Genomic DNA, 27,657 nt, shown 5'->3' with positions numbered 1-27,657 from the left:
AATACTACACGAGTTTGAAGACTGATCCCTCCCTGGGACCGTCCCTTCAGTTCCTTGGTTAGTCACGTGACAAATAAACTGCCGCAATATTCTGGGGGCGGGGACTTTGTTCAAATTCAAGGGTCCAATCAATGGTGAGTTTCTGACAAAGTCACTATAATCATCCAATCAAACGCCACGTCGGAGATTACTGGAGATTTTGAATTCTCAGCAGCATTTTGTCTTTCGGAGCGAAATCTCAAGAACAAGAATCACCGCTTTTAGGTGAGTTCAGATTTCTACCTACAACTTTGTTTTGCAACAGGTTGGTAAAGCAGATAGTTAAATTGGACCCAATATTTGTTTTGAACAGTTTTGGTAGTTGCAAAAGCTACTCTCTGTTCGTCCGCGGTGACTTTTACTTTGTTTACATTCGATATGAAAAGCGGTCTAGCTAGCGCTAAATTAGGCTAACGGTAGTTTGATTAGCTAGCGTTAGCTATCTAAGCTAAAGTGCATAAACGCAAGAGAAATCAAATTTGATAAAAGGCAGTAGAATTATGCCTCATTTATAACCAAGACATTTGATTCAAAACGAGTAAGCAGCAGAGAGTTTGAGATCTCTTTTAGTTTTTGATAGTTCATGATTCTCCACTAACGAAAGTATGCGATACATTTGATACAAATTATTGAAAAAACGTGCACTCATTCGTCCCAGGACCGAATGGAATAAACTTGCTAATAGTTAGTTATACATGTGTGTGTAAACTGTGACGACCAAACACTATTTACTGAGTCAAACCTGTCAGATAATCTTTGTCACTAGTAGCCCTATAAATGTGACAAATTCCTGATCATTTTATATGCACTTTTACATTTGGATATTGTATATTTTTTTGTACATCAATAAAATCAAATAAATATCTGAATTGTGAAATTCAATATAAAACATGAATCTGGTGTACTATTTAGTGCTATGTCTCTAGCACTGCCTCCATTCAAATATGCTTAGCTAGCTAACGTTAGTTTTGGTGGTACTTCTCCCCTCCCAGGATATGCCGGTTGAGGCTTGACGTAGCTACCTACAGATATTGAAGCAGTATGAGCTGGGTAGTGGAGGAGTGGAAAGATGGTCTTTCAGGTAAAGCCCTGCAGAAGATACAAGAGATTGAGGGACAGCTGGACAAGCTGAAGAAGGAGAGGAATCAGAAACAGTTCCAGCTCGACTCACTGGAGGCTGCTCTACAAAAGCAGAAACAAAAGGTTGGTGACTTAAGTTATGGTGTTGAATTCCAAAACATTAACAATACTGTATCCTAGGGGAATTTCTGTTTTTACATTCAGTTTGTGTGTTAGACATTCAAAGTTGTGTGTTCTCCAGGTTGACAGTGAGAAGAGTGAGGCGTCTGCCATTAAGAGGGAGAACCAGGCCTTAGTAGAGTCATGTGACGCCGTGGAGAAGGCCCGTCAGAAGGCGACCCACGACCTGGGGGTCAAAGTGCAACAGGTTAGCAACCTGGAGGGTCAGCTCAGCACCAGCAAGAAGACCATAGAACGACTGGAGCAGGAACTCAAGAAGTGAGTCGCTTGCTCAGTACTGCTGTACGAGAAATCCGTTGGCTTTGTGCAAATACTGGAGATGCTTAGCTAGCCTAGGAATAGGATGGTTACAACATGGTAATAATAACACTGTATTCCTCTACAGATATAAAAATGAAAAGGACCGTTCTCAGCACTCCCACTCCTCTGATCTACAGTCCTACAGCACTCCTCAGAAGACCTTTGCCACTCCTGCTGCTACTCCCAGCTACAGACAGCATGGTAGAGTACCACAATATGGCCCACTTATATTCTGTGCAATTGGCTCATTCACCCCCTCCTCTCCCCTGTAACTAATTCCCAGGTCGTTGCTGTAAATGAGAATGTGTTCTCAGTCAACTTATCTGGTAAAAATGTGTCACGGTGCAGTTGTAGCCATGGTTGGAGTCCATTCCATTTCAATTCAGAAAGTAAACCAAATTCTGTTTTGGCTGCTGTAAAAAGTGCTTTATAAATACATTTGATTTAAATTCCAAATACTACTAATCGAAAACAATTGGAGGGAATTTCAGTGTACTTCCTGAATGGACTGGAATTGAAAGGAAATTGACCTGAACCCTAGTAGCCGCCTCCATAACTAGTATCATCTGCCTATTTTAAGTGCATGGTTGTGGTGTGAACAGTTTCTCTCCCTCCCAGACTCCAGGCTGGAGGACCTTCAGGAGAGATACAACCAGGAGGTGGAAGAGAGGAAGAGACTGGAAGCCGAACTGAAAATCACACAGGTCAAAGTGAGTTGAAATGCTCTGTAGCACAACCACACAGTCAGATGCAGTGCAGGGACAACAATTGGAGTGGTTTTGTTAGCATGATAATCCACTATGACACGCTGGAACTGAAAGGTCCCTGTTTCAAATACCAGAGTCTTTTGATGTGCCTTTGAGCAAGGTACTGAACCCTAATTTGATCCATGGGCGCCGTACTATGGCTGACCCTGTAAAACAACACATTTCACTGCACCTATCATATGACTATAGCTGACCCTGTAAAACAACACATTTCACTGCACCTATCTAGTGTATGTGACAATAAAACATCTATACCTGTTGAAACTAGTCATACAAATCAAAGTGTTGTTGTTGCGTAACATATGGTATATACAGATGCGGTCAAAAGTATTGGCACCCTTGAATAATTCACTATTTCTTCTGCAATGGTTTTAAATGGCAAACACTGTTGGTGTTTACAGGTGTTATTGTTTGATTTGCAACTGCACAGGACCCAGAAGAACAAATCTAAACTGACACTTATTTTTCACTTTAAAGTTTATAGTTTACTTTTTAAAGTTATAGTTAGTTTGGTTGGAGGCCGATTCTCGTTTGTGTAATTTAATTCACCTGTAGTGCAGGTGCCTATAGGTAAAAATAACAATTAAACCTGTTTTTTTTTTTTATAAAGTTGCAGGGATGGTGTAATACCAGCCCCTCCAGGATTGTACTCTGCTTTTCTGTTATATCTGTGGGCAAATTGATTTTGCTATTACAGTTCTTAGACTTTGCATGGCAATTTACTATGATTTTTATCCAATTTTCTTAACTACACTGACGCATTTTATGTGGTTAAAGTGCAGCGATAAGCTAAAATTGCAATCCCTCCTTTTGTAATGTTGTGAGCAGACCGTTTTATGCTGTGATATTGCGGTGATTTGTCCAATTTGCAAACCCTCGTAATATGCAGGGAATTGTTGATTTTGCACACAGAAGAGTTGCAATTGCAAAATCCTGGAGGGACTTTAATACGATGCATACTGATGCTTCTGTCTCGTCTTCTAGCTGTTGAACCAGTCGTCCGTCAGTCATAAGGACATTGCCACCCGGCAACAAGCAGGCTCCTCCATATTCCCATGGCAACAGCAAGACAAGGGCCGCCAGTCCCAGGGCACCATTGAAACACCCCTGGCTAGGCGGGCAGGGGGCGGGACATCCGCTGGCGGCTTCCTGTGGAACACGGAGGATACACCAATCAAATCCACCCAGCGAATCAGCACATCTGTATCCCAGTTTGATTCTGATGGCTCCTCCCAGCAGATGGAACAGCTGAGGATGCTGAATCAAGGTTAGGCCACACCCTGTTATACTAATACTATCCTTTACAAACCCTGTCCGTAGGCACGTTTGTGAGAAAACGCGTTGTAACGGAAAAAATTTAATGTTCTGACTGGGAAAATTCCGGTGGTTTCTCAATGTTTGGTCCTGTTTTTTTAATGTCCTGTCAGAGCTGAAGAGTAAAGTGTCTGAGTTGGAGCAGCATCTGCAGTCACAGGAGAAGGACGCGAGGATGCAGAGCGGCAGGCTCCAGGAGCTCCAAGGCCAGCTGGACCAGGCTAGGAGAGACCTGACCGACAGAGACAAGACCCTGGGCAAGAGCAGAGATGAACTAAGCAAGGCTACCACTCAGCACGAACAAGCTGTCGCCAAGGTAGGGGATAATGGCGTATTCAAAAAATACAATAATTTGCTAATGCATTCCTGTTGTGTTTCTGAGGGCTGTTTTGAACACAAGAAAATGTATGAATCATTACTGTGCCTCCTCCCAGTGTGTGTCAATGGAGCAGAAATTGAAACAGGTCTCTGAAGAGATGTCCTGCCAGAGGCACAACGCTGAGAGCTGCAGACGAGCTCTGGAACAGAAGGTCAAGGACCAGGAGAAGGAGAGCCAGAAGGTTTGCTCGCTTTGTCCTCTGTTCTTTCAGACTCTGTAGTTGAAATTAATACTGAGAATCCACCTGTGGCAACTTCAATCTCTGTTACCCATACGTTTTTTTTTTGTGTTGCTGTTGCTGAAGGGAGGTGTATAAATGTATGTTTTCTTGTGTTTGTGTGTAGGAGCTGTCCCACCTCCAGAGCAGCCACCACTCCCTAGAGCAGCAGTTTAACCAGACCAAGACCAAGCTGAACCAGGAGATACAGCAAGCTAAGAAAGACCACAACATCCTGCAGGCTGAGATGGACAAGGTAATGTAATACGTTGTGATTATGGGCTGGAGTTATTCATTTCTACATGTCACTGACAACCACTCAAAGTTCACTTCCTGTTACCAAGTATGTCACTTCCCTCCCTGCCCTCTGCCAGGTGTCATGCCAGAGGAGCCAGCTGGAGAGAGACCAGGAGGAGCAGAAACAGAAGCTGCTGAGGTCAGAACAGAGCCAACAGGCCAGCCAAAACAAGGAGCAGGACCTCAGGAAGAAATTTGAGGTGGGCCATGATTCATGGAATTTCTCTTTTACACCTGTATTCTTCTGTAATGTGTTCATTTGTGGAAAAATGTGCTGGGCTAAAAAAAACACACAATGAAACCACACACACCAAAAAACTACTGTTTTAATATACACACACAATGTTTCACCCCTAGTCTGGGTGGTCTTTAAGGACATTGGATGTCCTCCATCTTGGAACCAGAAGTAATCTGATTGTTGTGTGTTTAACCTGTCCAGGAGCTGCAGAGAGAGAAGAACACTGTGAGCGCCCAGCTGGACCAGGGTAGCAAGAGGCTCTCTCAGCTGGAGGAGGAGAAGAAGAGCGCCGAGCAGAACCTCAAACGCACCCAGAGCATGCTGGATGACTTCAGAGGTAGGTTGTTGGTTTTGTTTAAACTTTATTTGTCCAGGTACTCATTGATATAAAATCTCTTGTTTAAGTGAGACTTTGTGCGTGGTTTCCAAACCTATCTATTATGATCGACTGGGACCGAGAGACTGAAAAACAGCTTCTATCTCAAGGCCATCAGACTGTTAAACAGCCACCACTAACATTGAGTGGCTGCTGCCAACACACTGACACTGACTCAACTCCAGCCACTTTAATGGGAAATGATGTAAAATATATCACTAGCCACTTTAAACAATGCTACCTAATATAATGTTACATACCCTACATTATTCATCTCATATGCATACGTATATACTGTACTCTATATCATCTACTGCATCCTTATGTAATACATGTATCACTAGCCACTTTAACTATGCCACTTTGTTTACATACTCATCTCATATGTATATACTGTACTCGATACCATCTACTGTATCTTGCCTATGCTGCTCTGTACCATCACTCATTCATATATCTTTATGTACATATTCTTTATCCCCTTACACTGTGTATAAGACAGTAGTTTTGGAATTTTTAGTTAGATTACTTGTTGGTTATTCCTGCATTGTCGGAACTAGAAGCACAAGCATTTCGTTACACTCGCATTAACATCTGCTAACCATGTGTATGTGACAAATAAAATTTGATTTGATTTTGATATAGCAATGTAAAAGTACTGTTTTAAATCCTGTTTCATGTGGAATTGAGCTCATTTTCATTCCATGCCTTGTCATGTCATATCTCTGGTTTTGGCTTCCCCACATTACATGTTGTTTCTGTGTGTCTGTTGTTCAACAGCCAAAAATGAAGCCCAGTCCGAAGAGTTGAAAGGACTTGTCACTAAACTGGAAAGCCAGACCAGATCGTCAGCCCAAGATCTAGAGAACCTAAAGAAAACGCTCACAGACGCAGAGACCAAGAATGACAAGACTCAGAGTGAACTGAATACCCAAAAACAGGAAGTGGAACAGATCACAAACAAACACAGCGCTCTGGAGAAGGAGATCCAGGAACTGAAGACAACACTGACCACCACTCAGGGCGAGTTTGTGCAGCTGAAGAAAGAGAACGAGACACTTCAGGGATGGAAAACGGAGAAGGAGACGCTCGTTAACGAGACTGAAGCTGTGCAGCAAGGCTTAGTCGACAAAATCACTGAGCTGGAGAAGAGTCTGGGCTCGTTGAATGACGATAAAATAGGTCTACAGGAGCAACTGAAGACTCTGGAGGCTGAGAAGGCTTGTCTATCAGGGCAGATCGACTCCCTGAAGGGAGAACTCCTCAACAAGTGTACCGACCTGGAGGAGAAGGGCCGCATGTACGAAGAGCTCCAGAAACAGCTGGAGGAGTCTGACCAGAAACACTTAAAAAACCTGGAAAACGTTGGGTTGCAGATGACCCAGCTAGAGGGACAAGTGAAGGATCTGGGGTCCAGGCTGCAGGTGGAGACTGGCAGGGCGGAGCGGGCCGAAATGTTTCACACTGAGCTCCAGGAGCAGTACCAGGCGGCCTGCGACCTGGCCCGGTCCAAAGATGCTCTGGTGGAGTTAGGCCAGAGCGATGTAGCCCAGCTCAGGGAGAGTCTGGCTCAGACCACGGCCCTACAGGAGGAACAACTGGCCAGATTTACCCAGGAGAAGACCTCCCTCCTGAAGGAGTGTGAGGAAAGCGTAGCATCGAAGGCAGACGAGGTTGAGCACGCCAAGCTCAGTCTGGTTAAGATTCAGCAGGAGCTGCCCTTCCTCCAGGACCAGGTGTCTTCACTGGAGTCCAACCTGAAGATCCAGAAAAGTTTGGGTGTTAAACTACAGGCCAAGTATGACAACATTGTCAATACTAAAGAGGATCTTGTGGAGAAGCTTTCCGAGGCAGAAAAGAGAGGGGAAAGTCTTCAGGGTGAAGTCAATAGCCTCTCAGAGCAGGCGAAGACTGTTGGCTCTCTACAGGAGCGCTGTGATACTCTGACGGCTGCGGCACAGGAGTCCATAAGCGCTCTGCAGAACATGACCGAGACCCTGACCCAGACTGAATCAGAGCTGCACATACTGAGAGATGTGGTTGAAAAACTAGAGGCTCAGGTGAACGAAGCTGAGACCAAGGCCTCAGATCTTGAGAGGGAAAAGGCAGAGATGGTAGAGAAAGTAGAGAAAATCCAGAGGGAAGCTGAAGAGGTTTCTGTGAAGTATCAAAGCCTTCAGGACTCCCAGGAAGAGGAGAGGAATGGTTTGCTGAAGCAGATCTCTACATTGAAGGACATACTCACTGAGAATAATGCTGCTTCCACCCAGCTGTCTTCTGACCTGAATAACTCCCTGGAAGCTCTGCAGAAGACACACTCGGCTGCCGTGGAGCTCAACTCCAACCTGGAGAGCAGCCTGGTGGAGAAAACAAACCTAATCTCTTCTCAGGAGATGCAAGTCAAAGAGCTCTCAGAGAGGCTCCATAAGGAAGCCGAGATCCATGTCACAGAGCTGGAGACTTACCTCCAGAAACAAAGAGGCCTGAAGGAGCAGCTTGAGATTGTAAAGAGCCAGCTGGAGAGTAAAAGCCAGGAGGGAGCCGAGGCTAAGGAGAAGTGGGAGAGGGCTTCACTAGAGCTGTCTAAGCTGAGAGAAGATTTGTCTTCTGCCAGAAACAGTGTCGATGAGAAAGGCCGTAAGATCAAGAGTCTGAAAGAGCGGTTGAACCAGGCTGAGTCTGAACAAGACAAAGCTACCGACGCCCTGAAAGAGAAGGTCATCAGCATGAACAAGATCAAGGTCCAGCTGGAGATGCTTCAGATGGACCTGGAGGACAATGAGGCCTGCATGAATGCCTTTGACACCCAGATAGAGGAGCTTAAAGGAACTGTGGAGGAACTCAGAGGCACCGTGGCCTCTCTGAACGGGAGACTGGAGGAGAGCGTGACGCAAAGGTCCACCTTGGAGACCGAGCTGGGCTCTGTCAAAGAGCAGCTGTCAGAGAAGAGCTGTGAAGTCACCCAGGTGACAGCAACTCTTGAAGACATTCGCCAGCAGATGCAGGCTGCCTTGTCCACAGCAGGTTTAGTGGAATCACTCCAGACCACTGTTGATGGGCTGATGGAGACCCTGGAGGAGGAGGTTAGAAAACACGGCCAACTGGAGATTGACATCATTCGGCTCACTGAGGAGAAGGAGCAGTTGGCCGTGGAGAAGGAGCAGTTGGCCGTGGAGAAGGAGCAGTTGGCCGTGGAGAAGGAGCAGTTGACCGTGGAGAAGGAGCAGTTGACCGTGGAGAAGGAGCAGTTGACCGTGGAGAAGGAGCAGTTGACCGTGGAGAAGGAGCAGTTGACCGTGGACAAGGAGCAGTTGACCGTGGACAAGGAGCAGTTGACCGTGGACAAGGAGCAGTTGACCGTGGACAAGGAGCAGTTGACCGTGGACAAGGAGCAGTTGACCGTGGACAAGGAGCAGTTGACCGTGGACAAGGAGCAGTTGACCGTGGACAAGGAGCAGTTGACCGTGGACAAGGAGCAGTTGACCGTGGACAAGGAGCAGTTGACCGTGGACAAGGAGCAGTTGACCGTGGACAAGGAGCAGTTGACCGTGGACAAGGAGCAGTTGACCGTGGACAAGGAGCAGTTGACCGTGGACAAGGAGCAGTTGACCGTGGACAAGGAGCAGTTGACCGTGGACAAGGAGCAGTTGACCGTGGAGAAGGAGCAACTTGAGGCTGACTTGCAGAGGCACAGTCTGAACGCTGGGGATGAGAGAGACGCGGTCAAACAGGAGAACGAGTGTCTCCAGCGTACGCTACAGAGCCTGACGGAGAACTACGAGGCTGTTCAGTCTGCGTTTGAGAGAGCAACCCGGCAGAGCGAGGACGAAACCAGAGAGAGGATCGGAACGTTTGCGAGGGAACAAACCGAGCTCCAGCAGAGACTGAGCGGACTGCAGGGTGAACTAGCCCTGTTCAAGGAGCACTATGACAGCCTGATGACTCAGGTAAATCGATAAAGTGGGAGAGCTAATTGTGTGTATAATTTTGTGATTTAGTTTTTTAGTGTTTATTTTACAAGGCGGGTCAAATTCTTATTTACAACGATGGCCTGTATTGTATAGGTCCTTGGAAGTAAAAATGTGTTTAGTAAATGTATTATACTTATTATGACAGGCAAGCCAGCAGCAGTCTCTCATAGAGCAGCTACAGACCAAGAGAGACCAGAAGGTCTCTGCAGGAGAGGCGGACGGACCGACTTCCAGACAGACATCAGGCTCCTTCTTCAACGTCAGCTTCCCCTTAAAAGAAGATACCGTGGAGATGAAACCCACAGGTTTGTTGATGATATGATAAGACATTGAATTTCTAGTTGTTATGCTTTCCATTTACACTAATCTTAATGTTAATATATATATAATATGCTTCGGGTTCACAAGGATTTACTTTATTTCATTGATCTCATCAGCTGAGCAATCAGATGACCTCCACAACTCTGAGGTACCTCAACAGACAGGAAGTGACAGCAACAATGAGCCAGCTGAAGAGTTCAGTGACTGCATGGATAAAGTCCCTGTAGAGCAGCAGAAAGCGCTCAGTAAAAGCCTAGATGATGATGATGATGTGACCCTCGGCGGTGAACATCACCAGGACCAGTTGGCCCAGAGCAGGGAGGCGGTCAGAAAGCTAGAGGAGGAGCTACAGACCCTCCACTCCCAGCTTGACCTCGCTACCTCTGAGATGACCCTCAGGAAGGAGCTGTGCTCTGAGCTGGAGGTCAAAGTTGAGGAGTTAGAGGTGAAGGTCCAACAGATGGAGAAAGAGATGTGTGGTGCCGCGGAGAAGATTAGCGCTGCCGTAGTGGAGAGACGGACGCTAGGTTGGTTTTTAACTAAACACTATCTCTCCTTTGTTGCCCCCCCCCCGCTCACCCCCTCCATAATATAAACAAACGCCATACTGTTCTACTTGTCTTTCTTACTAGCATAATTTGGCTTATCGCTGCTTTTATGTCAAAGGTTTTATATTCTCAATAACGGTGATATGTGATTGTCTTACCAACCTTAGTTTCATGCAGTAACTGTAAGTTCCTCGGGTTGCTGTTTTCAATCTTTTGTCCTGTGTTTTTATGTTTACTCTCAAGGGTGTTTTAATGATGACAATAACATGTATTTATTATTATCAGGTGACCAGATCTCAGAGTTGACAGAGGAGGCAGAGTCCCTGAGACTGGCGCTGCAGACCTCTAAATGTCAGCTCTCTGATGTTATGGAGATGCTAGAGACGCTGGAGAGGGCCAAAGGTAAGGACCAGAAACCCAAATTGTGGACCTCTGGACCTCTAATTTAATCTTTGTAATATGCCTCATTTTAATAGTGTTTGCATCTAATTGGTTGAATTGTTGTGCTTTAGGCTAATGTATAGAAAGTGAAAAGCTTTTTACTTTATTTGTGAATGAATGAAGATATGATTCTTCCATCCTGAAGGTGGTTGGAGCGAGAGGTTCTTCCAGGTGGAAAGCGAACTGAAGAGGGTTCGTTCTGAGAAGGCCAATCTGGAGAAACACATCCTCTCCATGGAGGCTGATTTGGAGTGCTTAACCGAGCAGAAAGTCACGCTGGAGAGGGAGATGGAGGCTAGCCGCAAAGCTAAATGTGACCTGGCCCAGCAGCTGGCCACCCTCACCTCGGAGAACGGACAACTCAGACAGGAGATGGTGTCCTGCAGCGAGGAAAGGAATGAGCTGGAACAGTCAGTGGCACAGTGGAGGGATAAGGCGGAGAGTCTGGAGAAGACAAACGTGGATACTAGAGAGGTTATTAAGATCTTAGAGGAAGATATCAGGAATGGGAAGAGGGAATCTGATGTGACGTCTGCTAACCTGGAGAGTCTGCAGATGGAGTACGGTCAGCTGGTGCTGCAGTGTCAGGCGCTAGAGAAGACCATCACCCTGCAGAGCGGGGAGAAGGACAACCTGATTAACCAACTGAACAGCTTCAAAGATGACCAGAGCTCTGTGAGCAAAAACACTGAGTCCATGGCCTCTAAGATCCAGTCTCTGGAAGGGGAGATATCTAGACTAGCCCAGTCTCTGGAGTCTTCTCTGCTAGAGAAAGGAGAGATAGCCTCACGCCTCAACTCAACCCAGGAGGAGGTGGCCCAAATGAGGTCGGGCATCGAGAGGCTCCGGGTCCGCATAGAGTCCGACGAGAGAAAGAAAAAACACATGAGCGAACTGCTGAAGGCTGCCCAGAGGAAAGCAGATGCTCTTCAGGACCAGCTAGACAAACAGGAGAGGGAGCGGGAAGACGCTGACCAAAACCTAGAGGAGGCTGTGCTTCAGGCCGAGACGGCCACGGCCCAACTTGAAGAGTTGGAGGAAGAGAAGAAGGAACTGGCCAGTAAGATTGAGGAGATGACCGCCGAACTGGACAGCCTGAGAAATGAGAAGGAGAGACTTGAGGAATTGCTCTCTCTGAAGAACGCAGAGATAGAGGAGATGAAGGCAGCAAACCGAGCTGCCACTGAGGAACTGGAGAAAGGAATGAGAGAGGCGGAGGACAAACAGAGGGCAATGGTGGAAGAGTTACAGGCCCAGCTTGGCTCTGTGAGCTCTGAGCTGCAGAAATGCAGAGAAGGCCTGGAGGGAGAGAAGGAGAGAATGCGGTCTCTAACGGAGGACTGGGAGGCTGAGGGGGAGAGGCTGAAGAAAGAGGTGGATCGACTGCAGGCTTTGGAGATTGAGCGGGAGAAGGAGAGAGAGATGCTGACTCTGAGACTGCAGGAGGACCTGGAGGCACAGCAGAGAGAGATGGGGGACATCCGAGAGAACAACAACACCCTGCAGCAAGAGATGGAGAAGCTGCAGGCACTACTGTCTGAGTGGGAGCAGAAAGAACAGGCTCAGTCTGCAGAGAGACGAGAACTACAGCAGCAGTCAGAAAGCTACAAGGTCAGTCGTTTTCTATAGTCCTATTGATATCATGTAGAATAACCCCAAATACTAAGAATATAGGCTTTCATTCATCCATACGAGACTGGAATGATCTTGTTAACCGTGGTTGAAAAGTACAAAGTACCGTGTTGGAAACAGATGTGTTAAACTGTGCCGGTCCTTCTGGTTCAGCAATGCAGTGTGTCAGTCACACTATGTATGTCCTCTTTCTAACACACTACTGACTCCTCCCTAGTTATCCCTGGAGGAGGTTACCTCGGAGAAGGAGCTGCTGAAGGCACAGCAGGAGGAGGAGGTTGCAGCCCTTAGGGGTGAGCTGACCTCAGAGCAGGAGGTGCTGAGGGGACAGTTGGCTGCAGCGGAGGAGGAGATCACAGGTCATCTGTCAGAGCTGAGCAGTCTGAGAACCAGAATGGAGGAGCTCAGCACTACCATCACACAGCAGGACAGCAGCAAACAGGTATACAGCCCTTGTCACATTGTTGCTTTACGGCCTGGAAATTCATTGCATTAAATTAGGAATGAAAACCACTTGAAAATGTATTACTTTTTAATTATTTTATTATCTGTGATTGATTATTATGGTAACTAATATTTTTTTTATCTGTGTCCTGTCTGGAAGGTATCGGAGCTGAGCTCCAGAGTGGCCCGTCTGTCTAAGGAGAGGGACTCGGCCCTCGGTAAGGTTAACCTGTGGATGAACTCCTGTAAACAGCTGGAGAAGGAGAGGGAGGCTCTTGTACTGGAGACCCAGAAACTACAGGCCAGCCAGACACCAGGTACCATTATCTATTACATTACCATCAATAATAAATATCATTGATATATGAAAAACAGTAGGGGCCCCAGAATTGAACCCTGGGGAACCCCACATGAATACTTACATTATTTGAAACAAGTGGTGGAAAAAGTACCCAATTTGTAAAACTTGAGTAAAAGTAAAGATACCTTAGTAGAACATTTCTCAAGTAAAAGTCACCCAGTAAAACACTACTTGAGTAAAAGTATTTGGTTTTAAATATATTTAAGTATCAAAAGTAAATGTAATTGCTAAAATATACTTCAGTATTGAAAGTAAATGTATAAATCATTTCAAATTCCTTATATTGCAAACCAGACGGCACCATTTTTGAAATGTATTTTATTTATGGGTAGCCAGGGGCACACTCAGACATAATTTACAGTGCATTTGGCAGGGATACAAAAATTTGCCGTTTTAAATCCAAAATAGGTGACCTACATGGTTCGTGTCGATCCAATGCGAAAGTTTAGGGGGGGGGGCTTTGGATCAGTACTGGCTGTAAGTGAAAGAGTGATGCGCGTTTGGAGCGATACTGTCTGTGTCCAAGGCTCAGCCAATCGTTCACATCAGAATGCAACACGCGACTGAAGAGAGAAGAGACAACCAATTCGCTAGTTACAGCATCAGCTTTGTAAAGATGAAGAGTAGAAAGGCAGTTTGTCAGTAAACAGCAGCGCGTCCCCTGAACCATAACCAAGAGGTAACGGTAGGTGAGAAGCCTGACCAGGGGTGAGAAGGTGATGAAGCGTACTTCATGAGCTGTAACTGAAAAACAACTGTCATTTGGAAAGTTTGAGGTGAGGGAGAAAGTGGAACAAGTATTGCTAAGTAACGTTATCTTGCTAGCTTGATGAAATTATCCGTTAGCTAGCCAGAGAAATGTTGAGCAACATTAGCCAACTTAAGTGAACAAATAATTGTGTTTTATGGTGTGAAAAATGTGCAGGCTAATAACATCAGACAGCTAACGCCAGCTAGCTAACGTTAGTAACCTAACCAATCCGCTATAGTGTTATTAACTGGTCTACGACTCCTTGCCGTTCCTCAATTTGCGTTACTGGACTCTGGTAATCTGTGTGAAATGTTAACTAGTTTACGAGCTAACTAACTAATATCTGTGAACTAATGTTTTCCCTCTACAGTATGTGGTTAATTTTCAGAATGAGAGTTAGGTGAAAATAAGGTGTTTGTTGTTTAACAAGTGGATTCAGGGATCAAGTGTAGCTGGGCCTGGCTTAAGCTGGATGCCACTATAGAGGTGAAAGGAACACCACACACTTTCCCCTTTTCTCACTTGTTCAATATTGTAGGTAAAAAAGGGCTATGCCAGGTGTACTCTGCCTGAATAAGATCAATTATGCCAACAAAGGCACATTGCTCTGCTGGCACATTGTAGAACAGATGTCCACAGGCAGAAAGTGTAATCATGTGCAGTTTAGTCCAAAGACGTTGCTTTTGTTGTGTTGAACTTGATAGTAACACTTGTGATTTGAAGGGGAATTATAAAATGATTTATTCGCGTGTACATTATGTAGCCTTGTGCCCTTGATCGACGTCTACTATAGTGGCCAGTATAATAGAGGAACAATAGAATGCCTGTTTGTTTCATTATATTGTTTGTTTTCTTTCCCAAGTACAATATTTAGATGTGTGGTGGCAAGTGTTCTATTATATATTTCTTTTTTTTTTAACACTTTTGCAAAAATGTAAAATCCTGTTTTTGCTTTGTCATCATGGGGTATTGTGTGTGGTGTGGATTGATGAGGAAAAATATCAATTTCATCCATTTTAGAATAATGCTGTAGCATAACAATGTAGAAAAAGTCTAGGGGTCTGAATAGTTTCCGAATGCACAGTACAAACTAAGCACTTGTGTTTGGTGAGTCCTCCAGACCAGAGACAATGGGGATGACCCAGGGATGTTCTCTTGATAAGTGCATGAATTTAACCATTTTCCTGTCCCCGCTAGCCATTCAAAATTCAAGTTGTACTTTTGGGTGTCAGGGAAAATGCATGGAGTTAAAAGTACATTGTTTTCTTCAGGGATATAGTGAAGTAACAGTAATTGGTCAAAAACATAAATAGTAAAGTACAGATATCCCCAAAAACTACGTAAGTTAAAAATACTGTAAAGTACTATACACTATAAGTACTTTACACCACTGTCTGAAAAGACTTCAGATTGTGGAACATAATATTAGATTTAATTGACAGGGACAATGCATATTAATCATAATTTCTGTAAATGTTGCTAAGAACAGATATGGAGAAAAAAAATCTATGTAAAACACAAACCCATTTTTTTTAAATGTAAAACCTCCATGTCGTTCCAGCTGGTGACGTGAGCAGTGATGAGGTACAGAAGAGGAGCTCTGAGGAGGCGCAGGCTGAACTCAAAGAGTTGAAGAAAGCTCTAGAGGAGAGGAGTGAGGAGGTGCAGGAGCTCAGCAAGACTCTAGCAGAGAGAAGCAGGGAGTTGGAGGTGCAGAAGAGGAGCAGTGAGTCTGAACTGGAGGAGCTTACTGAAGCCTTGGAGGAGAGGAGCAGGGAGGTGGACGAGAGCATGGATAAATACTGCAGCCTGATGGTCCGTGTCCACAAGCTGGAGGAGACCAACGACACACTGGAAACACGCCTGGAGCGCCTTGTCACGCAAACCACTAGCAGCACGGCTAACAACGCTAGCAACACGGCTAACAGTGCTACCAATAAAACACCCAGGCGAAAGTCAGGCAGGAGGTCAGCCTCCAGGGCACAGGAAGCCTTCATACCGTTGGGTCCCGCAGAGACAGACTCTGAGAACACGGTGCCTGCTGGTCAGGGTCAGGGGTCATTGGGGAAGAGGGGTTGTGGTGTTCTAGCAGCTAGTGACAACAGCAACACTCCATTTAAAGCCCAGGAGGCCCTGCTGAACACTGCCAAGAGGATCAAAGCAACAGCAACCACACCCAAACCAGGAAGTAGACAGGAAGAGGAGGAGTTTAGGCCAGAGGGACTTCCTGAGCTGGTGCAGAGAGGTGAGACCTGGGAACATGGATTCCAACAATAACTTTGTTCTTATTGAAGCATAATAAACCTGAGCTACTACTATCGGCCTCATGTTTCGATTTGTCTCATGTCTCTCTCAGGGTTTGCTGATATCCCTCTAGGAGAGGCCAGTCCCTTCATCATGAGGAGAACCGCAGTGCAGCGCTGTAGCCCTCGTCTGGCCGCCGCACGACACACTGCCACCACCCCCTCTGTAACCCCCCAACACAAGGTGAGTTACACACACCCCCACCCACAGGGGGGCAGCAGAGTCCTGAAGGTTAGCCACACACTGCAGTTAAATTACAGTGTGTCATTGGTCAGCAGAGTGATATAAGCCATGGGAGAGATGGAGGGTAGAGAACAGACTTGTCACTAAAAGAAGGTGAGAGATGGTTGTATTCAGTCAGCCAGCCGGATGTGACCCTAGCCTGGGTCACATCTGCAATGGGGACCCTCTTTCCTCGACATAGAAAATCACTCTTGACTACGGCTCGCTGGAGACCTGATAACATACACATTCACTCACACACACGGCAGTAGCTACGTTTCCATCCAATTGGTGACCAGATTTTTGAAAGATGCCACCATGTCAAAAATGAACAAATTGTCTGCATTTTAACTTTAGGAAGCTTGGGGGGTGGACCATTTAACTTTAGGAAGACAGGGAGTCCACTCATGTCTCTGTCTCTGTCCATAACATTGACCATTTAAAACCCTTTCCTCCTCTTGCAGGTGCTAGAGCCCCTGTCCCTTCAGAGCCCTGTCGGCATGGCAACTCTGTCTGACAGCCCTAGTGGGAAAGGCCTGTGTGTTAGTCCCGCCTCCAGTGGCGAGGAGAGGCGTGGCCGTCGGTCCCTGAGCACACGGAAGACTCCGGAACAGAGGGAGAAACGCAAAGAGGCCATGATGACAGCATCACGCCAAGAGGAGAACTGCCAAGTGCAGTAACATAGCAACTAACTAACCTGTACAAAGCCAGTAACACCCCAGCCCAAACCAATGTGAGGACAGAATACTGGTGTCAGAATGTCTGTAAACTGCATTACCAATGTAATTTGTCTGTTGTCTGTGGTACAGGTGAAATGCGATTCTCCAATGTAAGCTGTAGATATTAAATGTTTCTGTGTTTTTGCTCTGAACCTGTTTTATACTTTCTATTCCTCCTGATTTACTACTACTGTTAATAGCACAACAAACTTTTTTTTGTTGTTTTAATCTGTTATTAGGGCTGGTTTTCCAGACCCAAATGAATCCTACTGGACTAGAAAGCATGCTCGATGGAGAATCTCCATGCCATTGGAACTTAATGTGTGTCTGTAGAAACTATCCCATAAAGTCGTATAAGATAAAAACTCCAATACCTAGTTCTGTAGCATTATGGGTCTTTTCTGTGTCAATAACTAATAATGCCACTTCACTCCAGCTCATTGGTTGTTCATAATGATATAACTGCTGTTTTACTAAACATTGTGATCACATTTGCTTGACTGCGTCTCTTTTAACCCATGGTCTCACATCAGTGTACATATGATTTCATTTTGCTTTGTCTTACGTGGCATTTTCTCACTCTTGGTTGTAATTCAGTCAGACGGTGACTAGTCTGTCGACACACACACACACACACACACCTCTTATCTCTCACACACACGCACAGCTCAGGAAATCAATAATCCTGTGTTTTGAAGCCACAGGGAGAGAGATCTCACTGCACAAAATATCCCTGTATCAAGATCTGACACATTCTGATACATCATATTTCAATGTGTATCTGATTGTGTCCAACTCACACGTTGTATCAAACTGCTTCAGCCCACGTTGATGCGTCATGTCAATCACCAATCATATTCGTTGACACATCCTAACATCTCAAGTATGCATTTCATCATCCCTTATTGACTAATTGTATGAAATTAATCTTAAAAGTTACGGTGCTCATTGCTGTCACCATGAAAATACCCCCTCCCAAAAAACTAAATGTTACAGTGGAACCCAGACCTACAGACCAGGGCTTTTGATAATCGAACTTAATACTGGGTCTAAAATGTGTGAATGAAATGTCCCCCCGTGGGGGCAGTATTGTACAATTATTCTATTTAAACAGGGAAGTTTATACCTTAATTTCAAGTCTTGTCAGTCAAGATGATATGACTGTTACCATGCAAAACTGATAGAGACATACCCCAAGTGACTTACAGCTGTAATCGCAGCAAAAGGTGGCGCTACAATGTATTAACTTAAGGGGGCCGAATAATTTTTCAGTTTTTGATTTGTTAAAAAAGTTTGAAATATCCAATAAATGTTGTTCCACTTCATGATTGTGTCCCACTTGTTGTTCTTCACAAAAAAATTGTTTTATATCTTTATGTTTGAAGCCTGAAATGTGGCAAAAGGTCGCAAAGTTCAAGGGGGGCGAATACTTTCGCAAGGCACTGTATGTGGCAGGGTCTACAGTCAATCACGGATTACAAAAAGAAAACCAGCCCTGTCGCGGACCAGGATGTCTTGCTCCCAAACAGATTAACAACTTCTTTGCTTGCTTTGAGGACAATACAGTGCCACTGACACGTCCTGCTACCAAAACCTGTGGACTCTCCTTCACTGCAGCCGACGTGAGTAAAACATTTAAACGTGTTAACCCTCGCAAGGCTGCAGGCCCAGACAGCATCCCCAGCCGCGTCCTCAGAGCATGCGCAGACCAGCTGGCTGGTTTGTTTACGGACATATTAAATCAATCCTTTTCCCAGTCTGCTGTTCCCACATGCTTCAAGAGGGCCACCATTGTTCCTGTTCCCAGTTAAGGTAACTGAGCTAAACGACTACCGCCCCGTAACACTCACTTCCATCATCATGAAGTGCTTTGAGAGACTAGTCAAGGACCATATCACCTCCACCCTACCTGACACCCTAGACCCACTCCAATTTGCTTACCGCCCCAATAGGTCCACAGACGATGCAATCGCAACCACACTGCACACTGCCCTAACCCATCTGGACAAGAGGAATACCTATGTGACCCCGCCCTGTGCAACTGGGTACTGGACTTCCTGACCGGCCGCCCCAACAGGTGGTGAGGGTAGGTAACAACATCTCAACTCTGCTGATCCTCAACACTGGGGCCAAAGAGGTCTGCACAACGCATCACCAGGGGCAAACTACCTGCCCTCCAGGACACCTACACCACCCGATGTCACAGGAAGGCCAAAAAGATCATCAAAGACAACAACCACCCGAGCCACTGCCTGTTCACCCCGCTATCATCCAGAAGGCGAGGTCAGTACAGGTGCATCAAAGCAGGGACCGAGAGATTGAAAAACAGCTTCCATCAGACTGTTAAACAGCCACCCATAACATTGAGTGGCTGCTGCCAACACACTGACTCAACTCCAGCCACTTTAATAATGTAAAAATGGATGAAAAATGTATCACTAGCCACTTTAAACAATGCCACTTCATATAATGTTTACATACCCTACATCACTCATCTCATGTGTATATACTGTACTCGATACCATCTACTGCATCTTGCCATCTTGATGTAATACATGTATCACTAGCCACCTTAAACAATGCCACTTTTATATGTTTACATACCCTACATTACTCGTCTCATATGTCTATACTACATCTTGCCTATGCAGTTTTGTACCATCATGTCACACCCTGACCGTAGAGAGCTTTTTTTTGGGTTGGTCAGGGTGTGATTTGGGTGGGCATTCTATGTGTTTGTATATCATATGATGCCCGTTACACATCACTCATTCATATATTTGTATGTACATATTCTTCATCCCTTTACACTTGTGTTTACAAGGTAGTTGTTGTGAAATTGTTAGGTTAGATTACTCGTTGGTTATTACTGCATTGTCGGAACTAGAAGCACAAGCATTTCGCTACACTAGCATTAACATCTGCTAACCATGTGTATGTGACAAATACAATTTGATTTGAGTTGAGTTGAAAATAGCTGTGCAGCAGCGGATAGGTGGACACATTTTCAGTACTAGCCTCATATGAACAGTACTAGCCTCGCATGAACAGTACTAGCCTCACATGAACAGTACTAGCCTCACATGAACAGTACTAGCTTCACATGAACAGTACTAGCCTCGCATGAACAGTACTAGCCTCACATGAACAGTACTAGCCTTACATGAACAGTACTAGCCTCACATGAACAGTAGTAGCCTCACATGAACAGTACTAGCCTCACATGAACAGTACAAGCCTCACATGAACAGTACTAGCCTCACATGAACAGTACTAGCCTCACATGAACAGTACTAGCCTCGCATGAACAGTACTAGCCTCGCATGAACAGTACTAGCCTCGCATGAACAGTACTAGCCTCACATGAACAGTACTAGTCTCACATGAACAGTACTAGCCTCACATGAACAGTACTAGCCTCACATGAACAGTACTAGCCTCACGTGAACAGTACTAGCCTCGCATGAACAGTACTAGCCTCACATGAACAGTACTAGCCTCACATGAACAGTACTAGCCTCGCATGAACAGTACTAGCCTCGCATGAACAGTACTAGCCTCGCATGAACAGTACTAGCCTGGTCTGAACAGTACTAGCCTCAGGCTAGCTGGTTTATAAAATGAATGGGGTTATTTGAGATCCCTGTTATAAAATATGCATGAAATGCATCCTCCAATAGCAACGTCTGCCTGTGCCCACACATATTGTCTCAAGAAAATGTTCTATTTTTAATACACTCAAACACCAAATTAGGCCATCATCACTGTCAATCATGAATGATAATTTTTCAAGTTTTACCGGTGAAACTACATCTGCATGGCAATCATTTGATTGATCTAAATCAGTTTCATGGTTATAATCAATGGATTTGGATTTTCTTGAATTACTGTTTCGTGGGAGAATTAGAGCAGAGGATGTTAACAAACTATTAGCCTTTCTTGTATTTTGTTTCAATCAAAGCATATATCCTGCTTGGAGTTTTGGCGCATGATAAATTGTGTTTTACTATTCATTTTCAGCTAAACAGACTAAAATCTTATTTGAAATTAGGAGGTATTTTTGGTCTACCTGTAACTTTATAAGCCTACACTGCTATGTGTTTATGTTCAGTTCTGTAATGGAAAATACTAATTCATTGTTATGCGATCATGTGAGATATTGATTCAGCTTTGATCTAACTTTACTAAACGAGCACCATTGTGGGAAGTGATAATCTTCTATTTGTAATGATAGGTGATGAGTAGGACTACTAGGTGTAAAGACAACAGGTCTTAATGAGTAGGCTTCTACTAGGTGTAAAGACAACAGGTCTTAATGAGTGGGACTACTAGGTGTAAAGACAATAGGCCTTAATGAGTAGGACTACTGGGTGTAAAGACAACAGGTCTTAATGAGTAGGACTACTGGGTGTAAAGACAACAGGTCTTAATGAGTAGGACTATTAGGTGTAAAGACAACAGGTCTTAATGAGTAGGACTACTAGGTGTACAACAGGTCTTAATCAGTAGGACTACTGGGTGTAAAAACAACAGGTCTTAATGAGTAGGACTACTAGGTGTAAAGACAACAGGTCTTAATGAGTAGGACTACTGGGTGTAAAGACAACAGGTCTTAATGAGTAGGACTACTGGGTGTAAAGACAACAGGTCTTGATGAGTAGGACTACTGGGTGTAAAGACAACAGGTCTTAATGAGTAGGACTATTAGGTGTAAAGACAACAGGTCTTAATGAGTAGGACTACTGGGTGTAAAGACAACAGGTCTTAATGAGTAGGACTACTGGGTGTAAAGACAACAGGTCTTAATGAGTAGGACTACTGGGTGTAAAGACAACAGGTCTTGATGAGGGTTGTTTTAAGGGATTGGACCGCCCTTTGTGAATCTAAAAGGACAGCTTTGATAAGCTTGAGCACATGATTAGAATATACCCTATTACAGAATAAAATATTAACAGGGGTGAACTATCAATTCATGTAATTTATTTGCATAGATTTAATGTTAGTCTACATATTTATTTGGTTTGTAATTGTCATTTTCATGGAATTCATGTGGGGATGAAATATAATTGATTTAGTATTGATCTAAATAAATGTTCCTTGTATTCTCAAATGGAAACAAGCGAGGGCCCTCTTGCTCTCTCAGCACTACATATGCTTACTTGTGAAGCGAGGGCAACTGCACTGCATTATTTCATCAATAAAGATTGCAGCACCCTCACCCCCAAGCTACTTCCAGTGGTTATGTGCCCGGTGCCCCGAGCCTCGGGCTAGTGGGCTAGATCCTATTACCCCGGTCTGATCAGTTCTAGCCTCGGGCTAGTGGGATAGATCCTACTACACCGGTCTGAACAGTTCTAGCCTTGGGCTAGTGGGCTAGATCCTACTACCCCGGTCTGAACAGTTTTAGCCTTGGGCTAGTGGGCTAGATCCTATTACCCCGGTCTGAACAGTTCTAGCCTCGGGCTAGTGGGCTAGATCCTACTACCCCGGTCTGAACAGTTTTAGCCTTGAGCTAGTGGGCTAGATCCTACTACCCCGGTCTGAACAGTTCTAGCCTTGGGCTAGTGGGCTAGATCCTACTACCCCGGTCTGAACAGTTCTAGCCTTGGGCTAGTGGGCTAGATCCTACTACCCCGGTCTGAACAGTTATAGCCTTGAGCTAGTGGGCTAGATCCTACTACCCGGTCTGAACAGTTCTAGCCTTGAGCTAGTGGGCTAGATCCTACTACCCCGGTCTGAACAGTTCTAGCCTTGGGCTAGAGGGCTAGATCCTACTACCCCGGTCTGAACAGTTCTAGCCTTGGGCTAGTGGGCTAGATCCTACTACCCCGGTCTGAACAGTTCTAGCCTTGGGCTAGTGGGCTAGATCCTACTACCCCGGTCTGAACAGTTCTAGCCTTGGGCTAGTGGGCTAGATCCTACTACCCCGGTCTGAACAGTACTAGCCTCGGGCTAGTGGGCTAGATCCTACTACCCCGGTCTGAACAGTACTAGCCTCGGGCTAGTGGGCTAGATCCTACTACCCCGGTCTGAACAGTACTAGCCTCGGGCTAGTGGGCTAGATTAATATCCATATTATATCCCCCTCTGTTGTTGTTCTCTCTGTCTACTGTGTTGTTCTGTTGTTCTCTCTATCCATTGGATTAGACAGTAAATGGATTTGTTCTACTGTAAACCTGCTTCTCTATTCAACCTGGAGTGTCTTTACATGTATAAAGAAAAGCTTTATTCAGAGGGTTTATTGAAGTTTTGGTCCTATTGCCTCCCGAGTCTAGCTTTTTGTAAACAGAACTACTGCTATATGAGCAGAATTAGATTCATTTATTGATTGATGACTGTTTGACTATATGCCACAATAGAAAGGCTGTCAGTATAACTGAAGTTGTAGGGTTCTCCATTGACCTAGATCCTGTCTTATCAGTCTAGGCTTAAAAACAGACGCCTCACAAGTCCTCAACTGGGAGCGTCATGCAATAGTACCCCTGTAATCGGACCCACAATTGTTGATGCTCCAGATACTCAACTAGTCTAAAGAATGCCAGTTTTCAGCTGTGCTAACATGATTGCAGAAGGGTTTTCTAATGAGCAATTAGCCTTTTAAAATTATAAACTTGGATTAGCTAACGCAACTTGTCATTGGAACACAGGAGTGATGGTTGCTGATAATGGGCCTCTGTACGCCTATGTAGATATTCCATAAAATATCTGTTGTTTCCAGCTACAATAGTCATTTACAACATTAACAATGTCTACGCTGTATATCTGATACATTTTATGTTATTTTAATGGACAAAAAAGTGCTTTTTCTTTAAAAAACAAGGACATTTCAAAGTGACTCCAAACTTTTGAACGGTAGTGTGTATATGAAAGTACAGTTGAAGTCGGAAGTTCACATACAACTTTGCCAAATACATTTAATCTCAGTTTTTCACCATTCCTGACATTTAATCCCAGTAAAAAATTCCCTGTTTTAGGTCCGTTAGGACCACCACTTTATTTGAAGAATGTGAAATGTATAATAGTAGAGAGAATGATTTATTTCAGCTTTTATTTTTTTCATCACATTCCCAGTGGGTAAGAAGTTTACAAACACTCAATTAGTATTTGGTAGCATTGCCTTTAAATTGTTTAACTTGGGTTTAATGTTTTGGGTAGCCTTCCACAAGCTTCCCACAATAAGTTGGGCGACTTTTGGCCCAGTCCTCTTGACAGAGCTGGTGTAACTGAGTCAGGTTTGTAGGCCTCCTTGCTCGCACACGCTTTTTTCAGTTCTGCCCACACATTTTCTATAGGATTGAGGTCAGGGCTTTGTGTGGCCACTCCAATACCTTGACTTTGTTGTCCTTAAGCCATTTTGCCACATCTTTGGAAGTTTACTTGGAGTCATTGTCCATTTTTGGAAGACCCATTTGAGACCAAGCTTTAACTTCCTGACTGATGTCTTGAGATGTTGCTTCAATATATCCACATAATTTTCCGTCCTCATGATGTCATCTATTTTGTGAAGTGCACCAGTCCCTCCTGCAGCAAAGCACCCCCACAACACGATGCTGCCACCCCCGTGCTTCACGGTTAGGATGGTGTTCTTCGGCTTGCAAGCATCCCCCTTTTTCCTCCAAACATAACGATGGCCAAACATTTTGGCCAAACAGTTCTATTTTTGCTTCATCAGACAAGAGGACATTTCTCCAAAAAGTACGATCATATGGCTTTTTTATGGAGGTTTTGGAGCAGTGGCTTCTTCCCCGCTGAGCGCCCTTTCAGGTTATGTCGACGTATAACTTGTTTTACTGTGGATATAGATACTTTTGTACCTGTACAGCATCTTCACAAGGTCCATTGCTGTTGTTCTGGGATTGATTTGCATTTTTCGCACAAAAGTACGTTCATCTCTAGGAGACAGAATGCGTCTCCTTCCTGAGCGGTATGACTGAGTAATTGCGTAGTATTGTTTGTACAGATGAACGTGGTTCCTTCAGGAGTTTGGAAATTGCTCCCAAGGATGAACCAGACTTGTGGAGGTCTACATTTTCTTTTCTGAGGTCTTGGCTAATTTCTTTTGATTTTCCCATGATGTCAAGCAGAGGCACTGAGTTTGAAGGTAGGCCTTGAAATATATCCACAGGTACACCTCCAATCGTATGTATTAACACATGCAGCAAAATGCACAAGAATGGGTAAGAATATGTATAAGAACAACAATCTATAATGTCAATTGTCCTTATTATCATTTATTGGCCTACTGTTGTTTTATATGTCAAATATCCACCTTTTAGTGAATGAAAAAAATGGCATCATTGCGTAAATATCTATATTTTTTGATACACCAGATGTATGTCCTTGAACCCATTATTTTAAAATCACACACGTACACACACCGAGAGCCGATGTACAGAACACTTTCTCTCTCCCAAAGCGAGCGGATGCAGTCCCGGAGAGCCACGCAGCGCTGTCCATGTTGCTGATCCTGTCTGTGGAAGTCAGCAGTAAAAGCTGAGCCAATAACAACTGGACCTGGGAGATGCGCTGGCACAGGATATGATGCGCTAGCTTGGTCAAGCAATGTTTTGACTGGCACTGAGATGGGTGTTTGAGTGGTGGGAATTGTGTGTTTTGACAGCCGCTGACACAAGTGTGTGTGTCTATGTTCTTTCGTTATGACTGATGTGTGTGGGGTGTTGGTGTATGCATGAGCTGCTCTATTTTCTCCCCGGCAACGCTGTCTAAGCAACCTTCGCCGGGGATAACGCCTGGGCCAAGCCACGGCAGGAAGGTGAGACTGGTGAACGAGGGAGAGAGGGAGGAGAGGGGGAACCAGGGATCCCGGGAGATGTTGTGGTACTTGGAGAGCAGGGATGTGTTTACCAGATTAAAATGGGATTTCTCAACAACTCCCCTGACACACATTCTGTCTTGAGTGTCTCTGTCCCTCCATCTTTCTATCTCTCTCTCTAATTACGTCCTTCAGTTGAGCCAAACAGAATGGTCATTTAAAACAAGACATAATTTCCTCTCTCACAGGAAGGAAGCTCCAGTCTGAGTTCTCCATAGAGAACGATAGAGGCCTCTAGTGGCCAACAGGCCGTATTAGCATTGGCAGCGCCATTGAGGGCTTCCACTATTTTAATGCGGTCAACACATACCTTATTTTAAGTGTTTCTAAAATCCCCTATGGGAGAAATTTATGGTGGAAAAAACGATTGGAACCATTTCCCTGTTTGACCGCTAGGTTTTATGGGTATTGTGACACCTACACTGTGGCGCTCTATGGCACTGTCCATGCTGTCACAGACTCTAAAATGGCACAAATATAAAGATGAGTCCTCTATGTATCTCTATGGAGTGCTCTTACTGGTGGTCACCTACAGCATGCTGCTGCTACGACACTGGTAGCTTTGTTTTGACTTGTGACTGTCATTTACTGTAAATACACTATAAATACAGCTTGACCTAAATTGAAATTCATGGTTCATCGGCATCTTCCCCAGGGGATGCTTTTAAAGGTCGGACCTTGGCCTTTTGACAGAGACTCGGTAGTGAACAGCCTTTATATGAAACCCAACCCTAATGTAGATACAGTAACATGATTCTGGAGAAGACTGTTGGTTATATGGCCGCATTAGGTACAACTCCTGTATATGCAGGACATACTGATGGCCTGGGGGTAGAGCTGATGACGTCCTTGTCACGTCCTGATATGTTTCACCTGCCTTTGTGATTGTTTCCACCCACCTCCAGGTGTCACCCGTTTTCCCCATTAGTCCCTGGGTATTTATTCCGGTGTTCTCTGTTTGTCTGTTGCTAGTTTGTCTTGTTTTGTGAAGTCAACCAGCGTGGTTTTCCGTGCGCCTGCTTTGTCTTAGCTCGCTTTTGCTAGTCCTCCTGGTTTTGACCCTTGCCTGCCTTTACTCTGATCCTGCCTGCCTGACCGTAGTGCCTGCCTGCCACTGTACCTCCTGCACTCTGACCTTGTTTATGATATTTTGCCTGTCCCTTGGATTATAATAAATATCAGACTCCAACCATCTCTATCTGGGTCTCGCCCTGTGCCCTTATAGTCCAATTACACACACACACACACACACACACACACACTATAGTGCTTAATTTGAACAGGATCCGGGAATCTCAGTTGGAAAAATTCGGATAAAAGCGATCAAAGTTCATTCGAGTTGCCTCTTCGTTAATTATCCTGCCCCGAAAAAAAAGCGTAATGTGGAAAAAGTATATTTATGGTTTGCGCAACATTGTAACCTACAGTATGTGTGATACGGATTGGACTGTATATCTCACAACTAGAATGAGATGACTTTTCTATGATCTCTGATAGACATGAGTATAATGTATTTCCTTTAAATTGAAATACATTTGCCGAAGTTATAGAATTTTTGTCTGTTCAGAGAAAGGATTTCATTCAGAATAGCCTACTACACCACGAGAAGGCCTACAATTTAACCACAGAGGATCAATCATTTATTGTGGAGTGTTACCCAATAGCAAGAAATTGCCTGCAGTCGGGAACGCGCGGCAAATCTGCCAGGGAACAAACAGCATGTAGACAAAACTGGCTTTGGCATTGTATGCATGTAAGAAAACTGTGGCAAGACATCAGTAGGTTTATAATTGAACACATTTATGAAGATTTTACACTATTGTGGAGAGATGTACTGTTTGGATTCTTTACATACAATAGAAATAAGCGGAATCATTTTTATGTAATTAATTTCATTATTCTTTTGGCCAAATTTCATATACA

The 27,657-nt window shown here is 44.6% G+C and overlaps 1 protein-coding gene across 2 annotated transcripts; it reads left to right on the top strand.

The window, feature by feature from the left end:
• Positions 1-161: 161 nt before the first annotated feature.
• On the top strand, positions 162-17,392 carry cenpf (centromere protein F). 2 transcript variants are annotated; one of them, XM_031787774.1, is made up of 22 exons: positions 162-264; positions 1,032-1,242; positions 1,361-1,557; positions 1,685-1,800; positions 2,218-2,309; positions 3,351-3,633; positions 3,794-3,996; positions 4,115-4,240; positions 4,404-4,532; positions 4,651-4,773; positions 5,013-5,148; positions 5,968-8,324; positions 8,367-9,134; positions 9,304-9,463; positions 9,596-10,006; positions 10,313-10,429; positions 10,614-12,079; positions 12,318-12,542; positions 12,705-12,861; positions 15,218-15,901; positions 16,013-16,143; positions 16,647-17,392. In XM_031787774.1, the coding sequence occupies exons 2-22, from the start codon at positions 1,081-1,083 to the stop codon at positions 16,860-16,862; spliced, it is 8,259 nt and encodes a 2,752-aa protein (XP_031643634.1). In that variant the 5' UTR covers positions 162-264; positions 1,032-1,080; the 3' UTR covers positions 16,863-17,392. The 2 variants fall into 2 exon arrangements, with proteins under 2 accessions (XP_031643634.1, XP_020357175.2); XM_020501586.2 differs by having other exon boundaries at positions 5,968-9,134.
• Positions 17,393-27,657: the final 10,265 nt, after the last annotated feature.

This window comes from Oncorhynchus kisutch, linkage group LG14 (assembly GCF_002021735.2).
Source record: "Oncorhynchus kisutch isolate 150728-3 linkage group LG14, Okis_V2, whole genome shotgun sequence".
Lineage (NCBI taxonomy): Eukaryota > Metazoa > Chordata > Actinopteri > Salmoniformes > Salmonidae > Oncorhynchus > Oncorhynchus kisutch.
Note: the sequence above shows the minus strand (reverse complement) of the source record. Positions and strands in the feature narration are given on the sequence as shown.

Bases quoted from the DNA above. Each gene is read 5' to 3' on its own strand.
- cenpf (XM_020501586.2), top strand. From the start codon at position 1,081: ATGAGCTGGGTAGTGGAGGAGTGGAAAGATGGTCTTTCAGGTAAAGCC. The intron at 1,558-1,684 runs GTGAGTCGCTTG...ATTCCTCTACAG, and splicing joins CTGGAGCAGGAACTCAAGAA to ATATAAAAATGAAAAGGACC. The intron at 12,862-15,217 runs GTACCATTATCT...ATGTCGTTCCAG, and splicing joins ACAGGCCAGCCAGACACCAG to CTGGTGACGTGAGCAGTGAT.